This window comes from Heterocephalus glaber, unplaced genomic scaffold, assembly GCF_053883595.1.
Source record: "Heterocephalus glaber isolate CG9 unplaced genomic scaffold, H.glaber_assembly_v1.0 deba00000818, whole genome shotgun sequence".
In the NCBI taxonomy this organism is placed as follows: domain Eukaryota; kingdom Metazoa; phylum Chordata; class Mammalia; order Rodentia; family Bathyergidae; genus Heterocephalus; species Heterocephalus glaber.
In genome coordinates, this window is record NW_028258164.1 from 12,289,483 (window position 1) to 12,309,324 (window position 19,842).

The 19,842-nt window shown below is 40.9% G+C and overlaps 1 protein-coding gene across 2 annotated transcripts in view; it reads left to right on the forward strand.

Annotated features, from left to right (window-relative positions):
• The window catches only part of Cntnap2 (contactin associated protein 2), a 2,081,788-nt gene that overhangs the window by 1,822,375 nt on the left and 239,571 nt on the right, over positions 1 to 19,842 (forward strand). For both annotated transcript variants that reach the window (XM_004860475.3, XM_087207768.1), the window contains one exon: positions 13,489 to 13,707. In XM_004860475.3, coding sequence (XP_004860532.1) covers positions 13,489 to 13,707 — 219 coding nt within the window. The remainder of the gene's footprint in view (positions 1 to 13,488; positions 13,708 to 19,842) is intronic.

Below are 19,842 nucleotides of genomic sequence, written 5' to 3' on the forward strand. Positions count from 1 at the left end.
GAATAGAGTATAAGTTCTGTGTCATTGCTACAGAGAATGCTAAAGTTTTAGAAAGATTTTTTTTTCTGATAGAACTTTTCTTCTGTCTTGCTGCGTCTATTCTAATATTTTCTGCATTATTTATTGTATATGGCAAGTCACAAAATATCTCCTTGCAAGAAAGGATGGCATGTTGAAGTGTCAAAAAGACTACCAACTAGAATCAGCTTGTCTAGGACCAGTTGGAAGACCATAGGCTACTAAGAAGAGAACAAATCAAAGAATCTTGAATTCATACACTCTGAAACAGACATGGGAGAAAGATGTGCTGTTATTGCCCAGCAATAAGCACAAGCATTAATGAGAAAAGTAGAAATATATGTGATGTTTAAGTTATAATAAGGTTAGAGACCATCCACCTGCCATTCTAAGAGCTAATGGTGTCTCTGCAGGCTCAATGTTTTCATAAAAATAAAGCTTCAAGAAAAGAGCTGGTGCCATAGTCAGTTAGTACGTGTTACTAATGCTGGAGAATTGATTTAACTAAGGATGGCACTTGGGACCAATTAATTCAAAGCTGCTTTAAAAAAACAGAAGAAAAAGAGACAATAAATCTGGGAGCAGAGCTTCATTTAAATATAGTGAGTGACGGGAGTAGATTACTTGAAATAGCTCAAACTCAAAAAATATCTCAAAGGACCAAAGACAACTAACTGTAAGTACAGCAATACTAGGTTTTCACAAGCCATCAGACAAGCACTGTATTAATTAAAATCATGTGAGAAAACATTGGCCAGCTGATGTCAGCCAGAAAGCCTAGAAAAACAATCTTTTAAAAATGAAAATTTTAGGGAACTATTTGTTAAAGACACATTTTGCTGAAATGAAAATATGATTTTTAATAACAATCAAGATGGGAGAAAAGGTGAAACATAAAGTGTTGCCTGGAATCATAGCTAAAATATGTTATTCTTGAATAATTTAAGAAAAGAAGACTTGTTCCTATTTCTATCATAGTCAAGTTTTTGTTTGTTTCATTTTCTCAGATACTTTCTGTTCTACAAGGGAGCTTTGTTCTAGAAGTTTCTGGGTCTCTCACTGGGAATCTGGGGTGTATTTTCCCATAGACACAAGTCATGTACAGCACCCATATTCCACGGCTAACTAGAAGGGGCTTTGTTCTTGTTCGTTTGAAAAGTTATTCCAAGCTGCCTGAGCCAGCTGGAGGTCAAGGTCCTGACAACTGAAGGACATGATCTAGAATAGAAATGTTGAAGAACAGAGGGAATTGCTTTCTATATTTCCAAATGTTGGGCTTATCCATGACACACTTCTCAGCAGGAGAAACTTTTATTGGACTGTGTGATGTTCAAAGGAAAGTCAGTCCAACCAGCACAGGGGCCGCTGGGCTAGGCACCTGAGCCTGTACCTGTGGATAGGGCTCCCACACGGCTGCCAGCCACTTCTCTCTGCTCTAAAACACCTACATGCTAGAGAATCCCACTGACTCATTCGAAGAAAATGTTGCCACCTATATATTTTTTTTAAATGTACAATGTTCTGACACAGAAGTGGGTGTTGAGAATAAGGTAACATCATTACACCAAAATTCATCCCTTCAAAATTTGAGTCATCTGAAAAAAACAATCATCTAGTCAATTTTTAATATTATAAATAAATGGGAAAATGTAATGAGGTCATAAGAGAGTTAAGAATGAAGGATATTCTTATTTAGGAATAAGATAAACTGCTACAGCAAATACACCCCAGCTGCCTTTAGCTACATGAGAGTTTACTTGCAGCTTGTTCCCTGGTCCATGAAGATCTTCCACAGAGTGATTTAGAGATCCAGGCTCCTTTGACCCTGTCTCCTAGAGCCTGGAGGCATCTAAATCCAGGTGGCAGAGAGGGAGATGGAGAAGCAGTCCATTTTCTTAAGCACGAGGGACACGCTTTCCTTTGCTCTCAGCCCATCGCTAAGAACTGGTCACATCACTCCACCGGGATCTCTGAGGACCAAGAAATTCAGCTCCTGTCTGGATGGTAGTTTTGCAGGGAAATAAACTATTCAGGGATAGTTAGCAGCATCTGCCAAAAGTGCTATGGCAATTAAAAAACGGGGGGCGGGGGGGGCAGGTAGTTTTAACCTCACCTGAAGAAGTCCAAGTCGGTTTCCAGAAAATGTAGCATTTGGTTTGCATTGAAAAATGATGGGAAGTGAAAAGGAAATAAAGACATTTTTCCAGAAAGGAAACAGTTTAAGCAAATTCAAGTAGAGAAAGAAAATCATGGTGCATGTAAGCAACTGGAAATCACATAGCTGAAGCCCAAAAATATTTTTCTTTATAGAAATGACCCACCAAATACCTGTGTTGAGTTTGACAAAGAAAAACTAGCCAGATTTAAGACAGCTCAGGAAATACTTATTTTACTTGCCTTGTGAATGGTGTTAAAATGACCAAATTTGGTGTTCTACATCTCTGAATTTGATTCCTTGGATAAGGACCAATGTGAAATCAAAATGACTTCTCATGAAGAGTGCTTGATATTTAGTATTCTGCAGAGTCTTTCTCATTAAGTGCAACACAGCCAATGAATACTAGAAGTGCTGTGCATCTGTCAAGTGTAATTATAACACTGAATTATGCTCATCTTGCATTCTGATTCCTGTATACATTAGTTTAAACATCAGAACACACTGGCACCTCAGACCATAAGGATATATTTTGCAAAATGGCATTCCCTTTATTTTTAGCCATTTCTAACAGGAAAAATATCACATCTGGTTCAAAATTATTTTATGTTAAGGTTTGACCATTCTTTTCTTTTAAATGTCAAGTTTTTAAAAAGAGGAAAGAAGGTGGAATGTTTCAACCTAGTTTTAAAGTTCCTCTAGTTTTTTGTATTTAAATCCAGTCTTGTTGTCTGTATTTTGATTAACGAATCCCTCTAATTAAATGCTGTTCAAATTAGAGTAGAGTTGCTTAAAATGACACCAATATTTGCAAAAGAAAGTGGAAATTGTGAGATTATTACTTTAAAATTATGTAAGTATTTTTGTTTATTATTAAAAGATTTTAAAATCCAGAGAAGCAAAAAACATAAAAAAATAGCTATAATACTATATTCTAATCCATTCAAATTACCATTTTGCTGTCTACATTGCTAAACAGTTTTCTGTGAATTTGTATATAATCTTTTTACAAAAATGAGATCATATTGTGCCTACTGTTTTGTAAGCTACTTTTTTTCATGTAATAATATTTTAGAAACACATTTCCATGTCAACATCTTAGAAAACTTCACCACAGTATTTTTTCCACAGAAGCCAAGAACCATATCAGAATCTCCATGAGGGCATGCATTGTTTGATAAATATAATTTTAGCACTAGAGAAAACCAAAAAGAGCTGTTGTTTTTGTAATACAATCTATAGGATGTAAAGCGCAAGAATTCCTACTGACTGGAAAGATGTTTACCTAGGATCTTCTGGAGTATTTTTATATGATCCATTGGCCTCCTCTCAATATCTGGGGAGGACAGATTATTATGTCAACAAGTGGAAATGTGAATTTTAAAAGATTGTGAAATACAGTGCCTGCACTGCCAAGCATTCTATTTTACCAACAATCCCCTACTGTTGAGCTTAACTTTTAAAAGACAGATTTATCACACATCCTGATGTACTGGCTGCTTGTTAGTAATTCTCTATCACACCACATAATAGCCTGCTGCCTAATTTATTTTGTAGTGTGATATTGCTTTTTAAGCTTGCTCATACACCTAGGCAACAAGCAGCAGAGCAGGCAAAATGATGGAATAGAGGACTCATTCAGAAAGGCCAAGCAAGGATTTGATTTGCCCAGTGAGACGGTGAGGCTGATGGATTACCCTGGCCCCAAAATTGTTTCCACCAAGGAACCTACTGAGGACATATCAAACCATCCTGAGGCAGAGAATGGTGAGCCTTAACAAGACCTGCAACTCCTCTCTCAAGGAAACTCTTCTAGAGACACACCATGTTCTGCAGTTTACTAAATCAGGAAAAAGTAAATGCGGTTGATAGAACATTGGAGAAACTGGTCCTGAAGGAGTTCTGACATGTTTCATTTGTATAGACTTTGGAAGTGAAATATTTATTTATGTAATAAGTAGAGGAGTTATGGTTTATATTTGCAGCTGTTTTGATCAGCAACAAAGAGAAGAATACTTTGTGGTGAAACATTATTATTATTTAACATCATCCACTTCCAGAGGAATACTTGTTCAAGTTGGTGCAACCAAAAAGGATCCTGTGAAGTGATTTCTAGCATTTTTTAGACATGAAAATATGTGATCTCAAGGACCTACTTTATTTATTTATTTTTGGTACCAGAGATTGAACTCAGCACATTGCGCTTGTGAGGCAGGAGCAGTGCCACTGAGCTAAATCCCCGGACCCCAAGGATGTACTATTTTTTTTTCAGATGTACTATTTTTAATGGAGCATTCATTCTATGCTATTCCCATCAGTGAACTCACTGGGGACATAAACCATCCTGAGAAAGAGGATGACCTGAATTTGACCCTTTGATTCCTCATTCCTAATAGAAGATAAAGAAAAAGTTAAATAATCATACCTACAGAACAACCAATAAAATCAATTAGATGAGCTATGAATCTCTTGCAAAGATTCCAAAACAAACAAAAAAATGTTTTACAGAAGTGTTTCACGTTTTAAGGAAATTTGTTATATACAGTGTTTTTCCTCTCCTCTCAGACATCTCACAGTTCCCAGTCAAAGTCTCTATTTACCCTGTACCATGGTTTCCCTTCTCCAGTTTCTAGCCAGTGCTTCCAATGCATATGTATCAGTTGATGTGCATCTGATGTTGTAATGGGAACCAAAATAAATAAATCTCTTTTATTCTGTGAGTCCATAGTATATAGACTATTTGTCTTCAGTTGGCACTTTCTATTTTCATCACAGACATCATGTCTGAAGTCACACCAACGTGGCATTAGAATTTTCTAGAAAGGAAAAAGTTGTTACAAAACAAAAGTGCCCCACAGGCTGGGTGGCAATTCAGCTCGCTGCAGCCAGGAAAGAGGCATCTCCTAGCCTTCCCTTCTGCAGATTTAGCCCCCGCTCTCACCAGCAGGAGGCACCTTCCACAGCCTTGTCCTTTCACCCTTCCATCTTATTTTTGATTTTTCTTACTATCAATGTCTCCACCAGGACAGCCGTCCTCAGCTCAGTAACCAAAGAGTTACCATCAGTTCATTGACTCGTACGCTGTGTTTGAGTTTCAGCTTCCATCCACTTAACACTTGTGAATCTCTTTTCTAACTCCAGCTCTTTCAGTCTCTGGCTATATCACTTCTTTGGACCTCAAATCCCAAGATCCTCTCTGCTTGAACTCTCCAAAGCCATGAATCTCACTGCACTGCTCTCTCTGACGTCATCTGGAACCAACTTCACAAACAACCCGCGGGTCCTCTAACAGAGTACACACCCTTCTATGAGTTGTTCTCATTTGTGGCAAAACCTGAATGTGGTCAAGAGGAAAGCTTCTTTCACATTTGTCCCCTCCTGATTCTGTCCTTTTCTCCTTCTCTGGGGAGTCCATAGGCATCCAGTTTCACAGTTGCTCCAAAGAAATTTCTACATTTCCTTTTATCACAAACATTTTATCCCCGGAGTCACCATCTGGGATTTTTATCTATTCTTCCAAGACTGAGTACTCCATCCAGTCTCTGCTTATTCCAACTAGGAGGGTATTGGACACTAAATTGTACGTCCTGCATGAAGTCTTGTTTCAAGATCTTTATGGAATGATTTTTTTGTCTTTTTAAATCATATAGGTCCATTATTATTCAGGGAGTTATTCTCAAGGTGGTTCAATGCATGGAGAAAAGTAAAATTAGAAAGGCTTTGCATTTTAAAGGTAGCACTCTGTCTGCATGGCCAGTGGTATCTCCCTCTTGCTCTCTTTTCTCTGTGGATGCCTTTGTTTGTGAAGCTATTTTTTTAACCATAATAAAAAGCTCAAAGGCCAAAATACATAAAGAGAAATACTTCTCATACTCAAGAGGTTATCAAGATACCAGAGACTTTAAAAATGAGTTCATAACATTGATTCTTATGCTCCAGGCATTTCCTTGAAGAATTTCCAAAAAACTTCAAATAGATTTCTCTTGCCATGCTCAGTTTCAGCTGTGTTTAACACTGGTTCTTCTGGTGTGAATGTTTATACGGCTCGAAAAATTTCTATGTTCATAAACTAAGACTATACCAAAAATATTATTTTTATATCTTTCACAATAGAAAAAGCAAAACAATATAGCTCTATACTTAGTTATTATGGGCTTTAATGTCTCACAATTTTCTTATCTAGGCAGTAAGGGTGAACTTGAAGATAGAAAAGCCTGTTCTCTGAAATCTTGAAACCTTAACACTATCAGGTTCAATCATAATATTTCTAAACTGAAGTGTTCAGGAGTTTTTGGTTTTGCAGAGTTGGAACCAACTGAAAAATTAGAGACTACTGTGCCCAAAAGATTGCACACATTTCTAACACCAATTGCAAGTACATGGGCGCTCCCCAAGCCACCCCCAGGTTCAGCCATTTTCTAGGAGACTCACAGGGCTCACAGAAGGCCACTGGTTAGAGTAATCACAGGAAGAGGATGCAGATGAGGCTCAGACAAGGAAAGAAACAGAAAGGTTGGAGCACAGAGAAGGCAAGGACGCTGCACCTTTGGTTCCCTCTCCTGCAGACTGAGAGCACATCTCCTTCCTGGAACTGATGTGCAGCCAGTACATGGGGCATTGACAACCAGCAACCATTCTCTGAGCCTAAGGGTTCAGTCTTTGTTCAGAGGTGACTACCCACGTGGCTGACCTCAGGGGTCAACTCCTTAGTGACTGAAACTATTTAACAGAATGCCCATAACCTACAATGAATTGTTAGTCTATCTGACATGAAGATCTCCCACCCTAAATACTATGTGTTGTGCCCAGGCCCTACCCTAGATCACATTGTTAAACTCTCTGGTATGGTGCAAGGCTCCCAGGCAAACAAAGAAACTCTTACTGGGAAGGACAAGCCAAGGGCTTAGATGTCACCTTCCTAAAACCAGACCACTTTTTCTGGCAAAGGCCAGACCTGTTTTTGGAAGGAAGGTTAAATTTTTTAATTTTTTAGAAATTTTAATTAATGCACAATAGTAATGATACATATGTTTAGGGTACAGTGTGATATTTCAATACATGTGTACCATATGTAATTATCAGATCAGGGTAACTGGTATATCCTTACCTGGGACATTTGTCATTTTTTGGTGTTGAGAACTTTCAAAATCCTCTCTACTAGCTACTTTTAAACAGTCTATTTTAATTGTTGTCTACATAGCGCCCATACGAGGCTATAGAACATTGAACATCCTCCCCTCCAGCTGCACGCCCTGTACCCAAAAACCATCCTCCCTCCATCTTCCTCGCACATTCCCTTCCCAGGCTCTGGTAACCATGATTACAGTCTCTTCTTCCGTGAGGGGAAAGGTTAAATTCTTCAGCACACAGTTTTTAAAATGTTTCTATTTTGGAGGATAAAGAAGGAAAAGATTACTACAAGAAAAACTGGAGATCCTAGTGTTTCTTCCAGCAGGATCCCAGGAGCAGATTCTCTGATACTAGAGATACCTAAGTCACCTGGCATTAAAGAAACGTAGACTGCAGGCTCCTACCTCAAATACACTAAGCCAGGTTCTCTGCAAAGGAACCTACATATGTTAAGCACATTCTTCTGGTAGCTCCTCATGCAGGCCAAAATTTGGAAAATGTAATTATGATCCAAGTTCCTTGTTCTTAAACATAGAGTAAAATATAGCAGGAGATGTAGTAGCAAAGGGAGAAAATTCTGCCTATTGCCAGCACCAAGTTTCTCAGTATATGGACAAGTGATTATTCCCAAAACATCATGCTTTGGAGGACTTTCATTCACCAGCTGTTGAGTGTGTACTCTGTGGCAGGCATTGTTCTAGGTGCTAAAGGCAGAATCATAACCAAAACAGAAAATGTCTCTTAGTGAAATGCCTTAGTGAAGCCAAGAGGGCATAACTATTCTGATAGATAGTGATATACATTGTATGGATTATTTTTTTAAATCAGGATACAAAGGGGATAGGGAGCTGAGAGAATGGATGCTATTTAGCATAAAATGCTCCAGGAAGGAGTTTCTAATATGATGGCTTGTAAGCAGGGAAGTAAAGAGCAGCCATAGATCTATTTGGGTAAATTCAGCAGCAAATGCTAAGGGCCTGAGGCAGAGCAGGTTCATATGTGGTGAAGGAGAAAGCCTGACATAATGGGATTAAACAGAGACTAAGGGGCAGAAAGAGATACATACAGTTGCAGCCACTCTTTCAAAGAATTTGGCAAGAATAGGATGAGGTGCAATGGTAAGCCAAAGGTTTGGTTGTGTGGGGACTCTTAAGAATAGGGCCTTGTTAATGCGCACACGTGGAATGACACACTCATAGGTAAATCATTGGGGCTGTAGTAGGGAGGTAATGATCATGCATAGGGAGTCCTTGCATAAGTAGGAAAGGATGGCAAGCTGTGTGCAGGTGGAGCCTCAGGTAGGAACACACATGTTTTCTTTCCTTCTTGCTACTTCTCTTCAGCCCTCTGATTCCTACAGTGACCTATTTTCAGTCTTCCTGCCTCTTCTCGTGTCCCTCTTGTGTTATCCAGATTCTTTTGTCTTCTGATGGCTGTCAAGAAATAAAAAGAACAAATGATATTCATAGCACTCCCTCCTGGTGAATGAGGCTGAAATACCTGTTCCTCCTATTTTCAGCTTTGTTGTAGGAGTTGGATGAGAATTTGTAAAGAGCTTTTTAGAAGATTATCATTTCTTGAACTTCACTTTACAAAATAGAAGAAACAAATCATTACCAAAATGCACCAATGTTAGCTAATCGTTAACATCACCTGCATGCCAGGCATCTTTCCGTGTCTTTTCTCTTTAACCAGTTTGATGTTGAGTGACTAGATTTGGTCTGCTACCTCCAACTGACACTGCTGGACTAATATCTAAATGTTACCTCACCTGCTGGGAGAACTCGGAGCCAATAAAGTCTGCTCTTTGGTCACTTGTTAAATTTATCACTCAGTACATAAAGTCTGTAGTGTTTTGTTTGAGGAAACCCATGATGAATTAGAATGATGACCACTAGCGCCACCTGCTGGAATTACACTTGAAGGGGAGGCGATGGCGGGCGCTGTCCGCGGTTCTGTTGAATTCTTTCATGACCCAGCTTTAGTAGACAGAATTTCTGCTGGCTATAGCACAATATTTTTTGTTGTCAACCTTTGGTGGCAACCTTGTGAGTTTATCTTGTAATATTTTTCTTTTCTCACTATAATGGCTCGACAGCTAAAACTTCCATGAAGACTAGCTGTGTTTCATTGTTATTCCTCTTAGAATCTCTTGGAATATAGAATGTTGCAATTTGAAAGGAACTTAGAGGTAATACAGTTCAGTAATTCCAAACACATTTTGGAAAGAAACTCTTGTGAAACTACGATATAGTCCCCACTTAGACACTGAGGCTGAACTGAGTGTTCAGTTTCCACGATAAACTACGATATAGTCCCTACAGTGAACTGAGGCTCAAAATGTGAGAAGGCAAAGCTAAGACTACAATTCATATGTACTGATTCCAAAACCATGCCATAAATCAGTTAAGTTGCTGGTATTTACAATGAAAATAGCTTAAACAATAATAAACATCTCGTATACCAAGTCCTGAAGGCTGAAGGAATAATTTAACAGCTCAGCAGTGTAACCAAGGACCCAGGCTCATGCCATTGTCTTCTCTGTTCTCCTCAGCATGTCTGATGTTTGTCCAATGGTTCCAGAAACATTAAGAACCACAACCTCCCAACCTATGTCAAGGGGAAAAAAGAGACTCTCTTTTCCTTATCCGTCTTATAAGCTAAAACACCTTTTTCAAAAGACCGCCAGAAGTCTCCACTTATGTCTCATTGGCAGAAGGGAATATTATGTCCCATTCTACATGTGATTCACTAGCAAGAAGCATGGAATTGCCATGGTTGTCTTAGTGAAATCCAGAATCACTCTCAGGCCCTGGCCTAGAGTTGTCCTCTGGAGAAGGATAAGATTCTGAGAACACTTTGATTCCTGGGTAACTGGGTCAGCTCACAAGAGAAAAGGGAAACATGACTAATTTGGACAGGAAAATTCTCCATGATTTCTCCTATTTCTGCTTGTCTTCTGAGCTAGTGGCATTGACAGCTTTGTTAAACTTTCTAAGGCTGTGTGTGTGTGTGTGTGTGTGTGTGTGTGTGTGTGTGTGTGAGCTTTGGCTTCTGTTGAGGTAGAAGTGTTTTGTTTCCTGACTGTGATAATAAAGACAATGTCTCTCCCAAAGCAAAAACTGAGTGGGTTTGCTAGCAGCTCATTTAAAAGATCAGTTTTCTAAGTTCAGGGTTCCCCCACTATGAAGCAAAGGTACTACATGTGCAGCACCCACCCATGGAGCCCCATGTCACCCCCATGGGACTTGGGGTCAGGGAGACGGGCAAACAGTATGAATACACAGCCCATGCTACCCACTATGTTGTGAGTATAAATCCTGTGTCTCTGACCAGGAGTCTCATGTCTGCCACCCACATCATGAAACTGTGGGCAGCTAACTGGTAGCTTGCAAGTAGGTAAGACACTTGGAACTTCCCAGCTCCTGACACACTGGAATGCAGCCATTCATGTTTTAGAGTATGTTCTTTCTGATGAGATATGCTATCTACACCCAACTCTCCCATCTTGATTGCCAGAAAGAAGAACAGACAAGAATATTAGGAATTCCTTCTCAACAGGCAAAAACAAGGCAACGCTTTAGTCTCCAAGTGGAGTCACATTAGGAGAGGACAGTGTCATTGGCACTGGCATCTTCTAAACTGCCTCTTCTTTATTTTCTCACTGGCTCTCTCTATAATTATCTCTTTTAAAATGTCAATTGCTCTCACCCAGAAGACAAAGAGCAATCAGCCGCAAAGTGAACTTTAGAAGCTTTTAAAACACACTGGCTGTCTGCCTGGGAGATGGGATTTAGCAAAGGCATGCTGCAGCAATGTCAGGGCAGCTGACATTGAGCGTGGAAAAGGACCCCTTCCCTTCTCTCTCATGCTGGACCTCACAGCCCCTTCCTTAGAAAGCCACAGAAGGGAAGCGGATGTGCTAAGCTTGTAAATTCTTCAGCAGTCTCAATGGCCGCTCCGTGGGGAGGAAGTTGCTCACAGAATCCCATGACCTTGAGTCCCTCTTGCTGCTATACCTTGGGTCAGCTGGCAGAAGTTCTGAGCTATAGCAGGACGCTGTCAACTTTCTTTACTCCTCTAGAGCAAAGTACTGCTGCTAAGGAGACCATGTCAAGAGGAAGAAATAGGGATCCATTGTGACAAACACAGAGATAAGTGTGGATGTTTTCTAATGACTGCTGGTGCTCAGAATTTCTCCAAATGGTGACAGTTTAAAGACTTGGGCAGGAATTCATCATAGCAGAAGGACAGCAGCAGAGAAAATTAGACCAGCATTTATCCTTTTGAGTCAAACCTTAGGGTTAAACTCAATTTATCCCTAAATTCTATTTCCCTGATGGCAGTTAATACGTTTAAAATGAAACAATCTTTCCTGCTTAGCCCACAGTCCCTTGTTCTCTTGCTGTTCTGACAACTTACATTTAAAAATGCATCTGCCAAGACACAGCACTGTGAGACAAGAGCAGATTTAATCTTAAACCAAAGCCACTTTTTCCCCTCATCAACTGTATCCAAACTGCAGAGAAAGACCATTCGGTCCATGGGTCACGTTGTCATCCACCTGCATTCTGATCACAATTCTAAAAAGCTGCGATCACAGTCACCAGCCTGCATGCTAAGTCCTGTCACCCCTAGAAGCAGAGGCTCTGCAGATATTTTCCTGGAGTGTGTGTGGAATCACCACAGGTGTCAACATTAAAGTTCTTTTCCTAATGACACAAAAGATCCAAATTCCTTAGTACAATTATGTTGATTAAATTGAGTTCTACATCTAACATCCCTGTAGCTCAGTAAAGTTAATGCAGCTTTCAGAGGGGTTCAACACAGGGGCAGGGAACACTCTAGCTCCTGAGAGAATCCAGCCCACTGTGGCTTTTTAATTAGAAGTTTGATTGCTTGTGACACCATCTCAAAATGGTACCAGCCCAAAGAAACTGAAATTTCCATTAGCCCTAGAAAAAAATGACAGCTATTTAATTAAACTGCTTAGAGATTAGGCAAAAGGCTTATTGATGGATAGAGGGCCAGATATCTTTATAAGCAAAGTCAGGAAATTCACTGTTGTGCCACGTCTTTAATGTTGAAAAGAATCCAGCAAACCTAAGGGTGCTCAGGATGTACTTGCTGCTTTAGCAGTAAGCTGCCCCTCCTGCCAATCTCAAGAAAAATACCCATTTAAAACACATGTTTATAAAGCATGGCATGGTCACTGAAGAACTGCACATAAAACTGAAAATGTGAAATAAGAAAGCTGCTTTTAACTAAAGCTGACAAAGCAACCACTGAATCCATTTGCCTATTGTTGGAAGGTGATTTATTGCAGAAGGAGGTGACTTGGAGGAGATCTCTGGAAAAAAGACTAGAATGATTTGTGGTCAGTGCTGGAGGGGAGGTTATGAGAAGGACCCAGCTTCCCGCTGGGGACGAGCCAAGGTGTGCAACACACAATACAGAAAGGGATTATGCTGTAGGGATGTTGTGGAACCTTTGGGACAGCCACAAGTGGTCAAAAAAGATGTGAGTCACTTTCACTGCTTCAGCAACTCACAGATCCTTAACTTTCAAAGGTTAATGGACTAAAGTTCTATAAGTTCCCCCAAAGCAGTAGTTCTCTACTCTATTAACACTGAAAAACACTGAACATTGAAAACATTGAAAAACAACAGCACCTATTCCTGATCAGTCAAAATCCCCAAAGCAAGATGTTTCAAAAATCTCTTATGAGAATAAATCACTACCTGAAGAGCTGCCGAAGAGGTCAATTGTAGGTGGAATTCAAAGATCTCAAGCTCTGAAACCTGACAAACCTGGCCTCAGATCTTGCTCCACTAACTTGCTAATCTAAAACATTCAATATCTGAGTCTTAGTATCAGCAACTTCCCTAGGCATCAGTTTCCCTATCTAAAAAGAATCAGTGATGATAACTTCTTGGAAGGCTTCAAAAGATTAAGTAACATACTGGCACATAGATGCCCAAAATACAAATTTACTTTCCTTGGTTAGTAGTGGTGAGTAACAGGTTGATGTTCTTTGAATGCTTTCTCCATGTTCCTTTGTAGCAGAGGCCTGGGTAGATTACTTTTCTCTCCCTGCTCTGCTCTGTTTTTCCTCCACAACTCACTGCTATGTGGTATCTGGGAGAACCATCCTCATGTATCTTTCACACTTTCTGTTCCACCAGCTTCCACAGAAGTGTCCTTTTCATTTGATGTCGGAAATGGGCCAGTGGAGATTGTAGTGAGATCACCCACTCCTCTCAATGATGACCAGTGGCACCGGGTCACTGCCGAGCGGAATGTCAAGCAGGCCAGTCTGCAGGTGGACCGGCTGCCCCAGCAGATCCGCAAGGCCCCAACAGAAGGTCACACACGGCTAGAACTCTACAGCCAGCTATTTGTTGGTAAGTACTGACTGGAAAGACAGTGTCTTAGTTACTTTCTCAATGCTGGGACAAAATAACTGACACTCATAAGTTAAAGAGGAAAGATTTATTTCAGCTCACAGTTTGTAGAGGATTAAGTCCATAGTCAGGTGGCTTCAAGGCAGGATATCATGGCAGAGGAGCATCACAGAGGAAAAACAGTCCATGGCAAGCAGGCAGGAGGCAGCAAGCACAGAAGCAAAGCAGCACCAGCAATGCTCCCTTTCCTTTTTATCCCATCCAGGATTCAAGCCTTTTGGGTGGGGCTTCTGTCATCAGTAAATCCATTCAACCACACCCAGAACTATGCTAATTCCAATCAGTGGACTAATTTAGTTCCACACACCCTTAATCCCAGTATCACACCCTTCCTTAATCCACAGTCACACACTCTGACCCAACCGCCTATGAGTGCATGAGGCTTTGGGGGGACTTTTAGATGTAAACCATAACAGACAGTCATGATTTCCCTCTTTTGGTTTTAAGAAACTTCACAATGCAGCAAACAAAATAAGCAAAAGAAAAAAACAGATTATGGAGGGTTGTGGTAGAGATCCTTCCCAAAGTAAATGTTTGACCTCTTGTCATCTCCTCCAAGACAGAAAGGAACAAGGAAAAGACCCAGGAGACCTAGACCTGGCTCCACCTCCCTTTCCCTGGGACTCATGGTTCTCAGCTACAAAACCAAAGTGTAGGCCAGGACATCTCTCAGGGCTCTCTGATGTCTGCAATTTTATATTTATGGTTTTAAAGTATATTAAGTTATTTGATTATTCAGGGAACTTATGAGTGTGAGGAAGAAAGGAAAGCAGAGAAGGAAGGAAGGAATGGAGGCAGGGAGGAAGGGAGCTCTCTACATTCAAGTTTGCTTGAAATGGTAAATGTAGGGGGAGAAGAGAGGAAGAAAACAAACTGTCTATGTTCGCATTTATCTGAAATGATAAACAGAAATTCATTCATTTCTCTGCCCATCTTCAAGCTGCTAGGCACAGAAAGATTTAGGCTTCTCTTAACATAGTGTCCCTCTACATGAGAAAGAGGTCAACACTGACAAAACATTTAAACACAGCAAAAAGTTAACCTGTGAAAGAATCTCATCAAGCCACATGGTCTAGTAGTATTCATCAATACCTTTGCTATTGACATGTTCCAGATGAATCCAAAATTACTTCAAAGCAGTATGTGTTTCCATAGCTAGTTGAGTCTTTAATTTTGCTTTCTAGAATATTCATATTTTAGGCAATTAACAACTTTTCCTCTATAGAATGAAAAGAAGTAAATTTGAAGGGCTTTGTGAAAGTGTACCACCTTAGAACACTCCACTGGGTTTCAGGGAAGGGTCATTGGTCAATTCTGTCAACTGTGGGAGGTCTTCTACCCAGCAAAATTGAATGACATCTTGCTATTCATCTTCATAACTCCTGCCACCAGTGCCCTGCTCATAGGATTACACCCACCAAGCACTGGTTACTGTTGACAAAGGCCAGAGCTCTCACAGGGCCTTTCCTGGTTGCATTGGGATGCTTGAAAAACATTAGAAAATCATAGAAAGAAATAATAAATTTGGTATTCACTCTTTTCATGTGATATGTGCAAAGTATTGAACAAAGGTGAGCTTTGAAAAGGGAGACTGATTTGTTACCAAGCTCCATCAGCCCGGGGCCATGAAAGAGTTGAGATTTTAAAATAAAATATTCCCCAACCTCCACAGGAACTCAGCACTTTCCAAATCCCTCACTCTAATCATAGATCACAAAATTACATGTACAGTAATACTTCAGTTTATGATTGCTTCTGTTCTCGAACAATTCAGTTCCTGAACAGAAGCTTCGATTCATGCACAGTATTGGGTGACAAATATGATTGCAGCCATCTTCCCCAGAATTGTGGAACCATTTAAGTTCATGGACCAAGGTCTCAGTGTAATTTTTTACATGTAATTTTTAAGTACCTAAAAATTGAGTCCATTGATTCTTCCTAAGCCTGGTGCACAAATTTCACATCTTCAATATATCTTGCACAGATTACCTACAGCAAGTTTCCTCCTAAATTCAGCTAATCCCACCTTCCTGTTGAGTCTACTCTATTTGTTTTTCATCATAACAGTTGACTCTACATGGCTTGATTCATCATTTTTCTGACTTTACCTCTGGATGCAGAGGTACAATTTTAGTTTTATCCCTTTCTGCCACTCACTATCATTGTCCTGAAGAATTCTGGAGAGCTAGTAAGGTTGTAAAACATAGAGTTAGGAGGAGTATTTTTTACGATCTTAGAAGGAATGTTGATCCATTTAAAGAGAATGGCCAAGAATAACTTATTTTTTTAAAAAAAGCAAGGAGAGCTGAAGTCAAATTTCTATAAAACAATAAAATTTAAGGGTAGGCATAAAAAGAATGTCTCAGGAGGAAGAATGAAGAGAAATGGAAGGCACAAGTGAAGGAGAATTAGGAGAGGACAATGTCACAGGAGCAGAAGGTTTTATGGAAAAGGTAGCAGCAACTAACCTCATGTGCTATGAGTTAAAAATAAAAATCTAGAAAAAATGTTCTTTGGATTTAGCAATTGTGAAACCATTCTCAGAAAGAAAAGTTTCTAAACAGTGAGCTGATGTGCTGAGTCAGCCAGTTCTTGTCAGTGGATAATGAAGGGTCAGTCTTGGTTTCCAGTCTCTGGTCTCCTGTTATCTTAGCAGTGGGCATGATGGGTATGCCCAAGACACAAGCTGGCTGAGCCAATCTGAGAAATACTGCTCTGCAATAGCACTCTACTCCAGAATAAGCAGACAGGAGCATGATTTCCAGAACAAACAAAAAAAGTCAACAGCTACAAAGCCCTGAAACCAGTTATCCCAAACTATTCATCAAGAATGTGGGCAACTGGGTTATTGGTCTCACTTCAACTCCAATTTTTTGATAAAGCACTTCCTTTTCCCCTCTTTCAGTGTCTTTTCTAGACTTAGGTCCAGTAAAAGAGTTAGTTTTTCCCCAGAATTTCTTCCATTAGACATTTATGATTATGTGGTCGGTAATGGTTGACCAAGACCTGGGTTGCCAAATGGTCAACATTTCCACAGGGCTGTGTGGTCACCAAAAGATGAGTTTTGAATCCCACCTCTGCCACTTGCCAACTTGCAGACCACTGATAAAGTACTTAATATTTCTGTATTTAGAGAGAAGAGAATAGAGCTCCTATGTCTCAGGGTTAAATGGACAGTTCCATAAAAATCACTCAACAGAGGACTTGGCCTAGAGTCTTTACTCATCAAGGATTTTGCTTGCCTCCTACAGTGGCCACAGAACAGCAAGGAAGGATGCCAGGTTTTCTCACAATCGGCCAGGAAAGCAAGGAAGAAATCATTAGAAAACATCAGGCCAACATCCTTGTCAGCAGCTGAGGCAGGGAGCAGAGGTAACCATGAGCTCCATTCGGGGTTCTAGAGAAGGAAGGGTTTTGATACAACTTAAAGCTGAGATGGCCTGAAAATAGTCCTCAGCTCTACCCACAGATTGGACCTGTGTAGGGCCACCTTCCCTTCATGCAGATGACCTGTGCTGGCAAGGCCAAGCTCCCATCTCCATTTTCAAAGTGCCTAAAGACACACAAAAGACATGGTTCTTGTTTTACATCTAAAACACAATTAGATGCTGTCATCCAAACAGGGCTAACACTCAGGCTAACTTCCAAGGTAATTGGGAAGTCTTAAGATTCCAGCCATGATGCTGGGCTAGTAGAAAAGTAACAAACATTTAAAAATCAAAAATGACACAAAAAGGAAAAGCAGTTGCTGGTATTCGTCTAGAACATGCTGCAACAATGATCCAAAATGAGCAACTAGCATATGCGAAGCTTCCTGCATGGTCCAGCAGAGGCACTTACACCACATGGTGATCTGACCCTTAGCCAGCCGTGTGCCAGAACTGAGTTCCGCACAGCAGCATGGGCAGGATTTCTCAGGGGGCAGAGGGGAGCAAACACACTCACGGTTATTATCTAAGCAGCCACAATGCCAGGCCAGCCTGAGCCCAAGCCCTCTGGCACAAATACATCCAGGGAGTCTGGAGTCCTGGCTACTGGGACAGCTTGTGAGGAAGACGGTATCTGTTGGGCCCCAGCCAGGAGCCCGTCTGCCAGCATAGGAGTTGGCAAGTATGAGCCATAGAAGGGGGCAGAACAAGCTGGGCAGAGGCTGACTAGGGCTCAGCTTTTAGGTCAATGGACACAGGCCAGAGCATGGAACTCTGTTTGGCAGGCCTCTAAGAAGGTCAGAGATCTGGAGACTTCTTCATGAAGATGGCCAGCTCCTAAGTGGCTCCTGAGTGGCAAGATTGGGTTATTGTAACAAATGACAAAGGTTTACCTCAACTCACTTGGCTCTGACTGCTTCTAAAATTCCTTTGGCAGCTAAAAGTGACATCTCTGGGCAGCGTAGAGCTCCAAGGAGCTGAAAGGTCATTCTCAATGCTTCAGGTTCTTCTGTGACAGGTGAGGACTCGACTGGAGACTCAATGGGAGAACTGCTGTCTTCACACTGACTCAGAGCCCAAGGGTGCCAGTAAGCTCCTCCTGCTCTGGCACTCTGTCTGTCCAGGAGAACTTTCTCGCCTGGTGGCTACCTGAGTTTGTAGAACAAGCAAGGGTTTTTTTAACTGGACATAGAAGCAAATAAAGACTAGAGTGCTAGGACCAGTCTAAGAGCTAAGCATGGCTGGCTGCCTCAGAAAAGAGCTCAAATGCCTCCAACTCAATAATCCGGTTTGTTTGGTCAGTGGCTCCTCAAACCCTTGGCATTCCAAAATCACCATTGGATAACTTCTGTGCCATCTGCAATGCCAAGTGACTGACAGAGCAGAGAAAGTCAATATGGGTGTACAAGGGAGAAAATTGGAATCTAGGCATGAAACCCTCCTGAATGTATGGGTGAATAAAATGGCCATTTCTCATAGATAAGAAGTTTACAATAAAAAAATACAATCCAAATTGCAGGGATTGTAACAGAAAAATGTGTGCCCCCCCCCTTGTTTTCTACAAGCCTGACTCAACAGCAACAGGAACTCTGGCTAAGACGTCCCGTCCAAGGTGACATCTCAAGGTCAAATGCATCACTGGCTTGACCTTATTTAATCTACACAAGAACCCTGTGAAACAGAAGTAGACAGCAGTGAGAGTTCCTGGTTTATTTGCACAGGGAAGAAACTGAAGCTACAGACCAGTTAATTCACCCTAGGTCAGGCCCCCCGTCAGAGACAGGAAAAGTTTGGATCCCAGACAGTCTGATTGCAGAGATGTGGCACTTGCCTGTTCATCTGGTCAAAGCGAAAATTGCACTGGACAACACGCAACAGGCAGGAAGAGTTCATACAAGGTGACTGCAACAGGGAACTGAGACCAGAACTCAGCCCCAGCTCAGCTCCACTCCAGCCAATCATAGGAGTGTTACTTTCGCTGTTTTTGTGTTAAAGTACACAGAGGAGAGGTTTTGTTTTCTTTCGTTTTGTTTTGTTTTTGTACTGGGGATTGAATCTTTTATATGGAGCTACATCCCCAGCACTTGTAATTATTTTAGTCTGAGATAGGGTCTCGCTCAATTGCTCAGGCTAGGCTCAAATTTGAGATCAATCCACCAGCCTCAATCTCCTGAACAACTGAACTTGCGGGTGTGCGCAGGAAAGGTTTTAAGAGCTGGGATAGGAGGGTTTACTCAAAGAGAAAGTAAAACTTTCTGGATCTTCAAGAGAAGAGGAATTTTTTTTAAAGCAAGGCCCACAGGAAGTTAGGTTCCCACCTTCCCCTGGAGACTGGGAGATACACGTTATTTTCCCTGATGTTTACATTTAAAAGAATGGCTTCCTGGTCTCAGAGCAAGATATTCCTGGGTTGTAAAACTCTCCCCAAAAGGCTTTTAAAAATATTTACATCTCTAAGGGTTGGAGAATTAACAATTACTACAAGTTTTCTAAAGTAAACATTAAAACAGAGGTCAGGGGCCTAAGGTTAGGAAGGGCTCTGTCTAAAGTTTGGCCAAGCTGAAAGGAATGTTAAGATGATCTTGCCCGGTCTATACCAGGGTCCCTCCTCCGGGAGGACAACTGTGGCCATGGGGGACATTTAGGA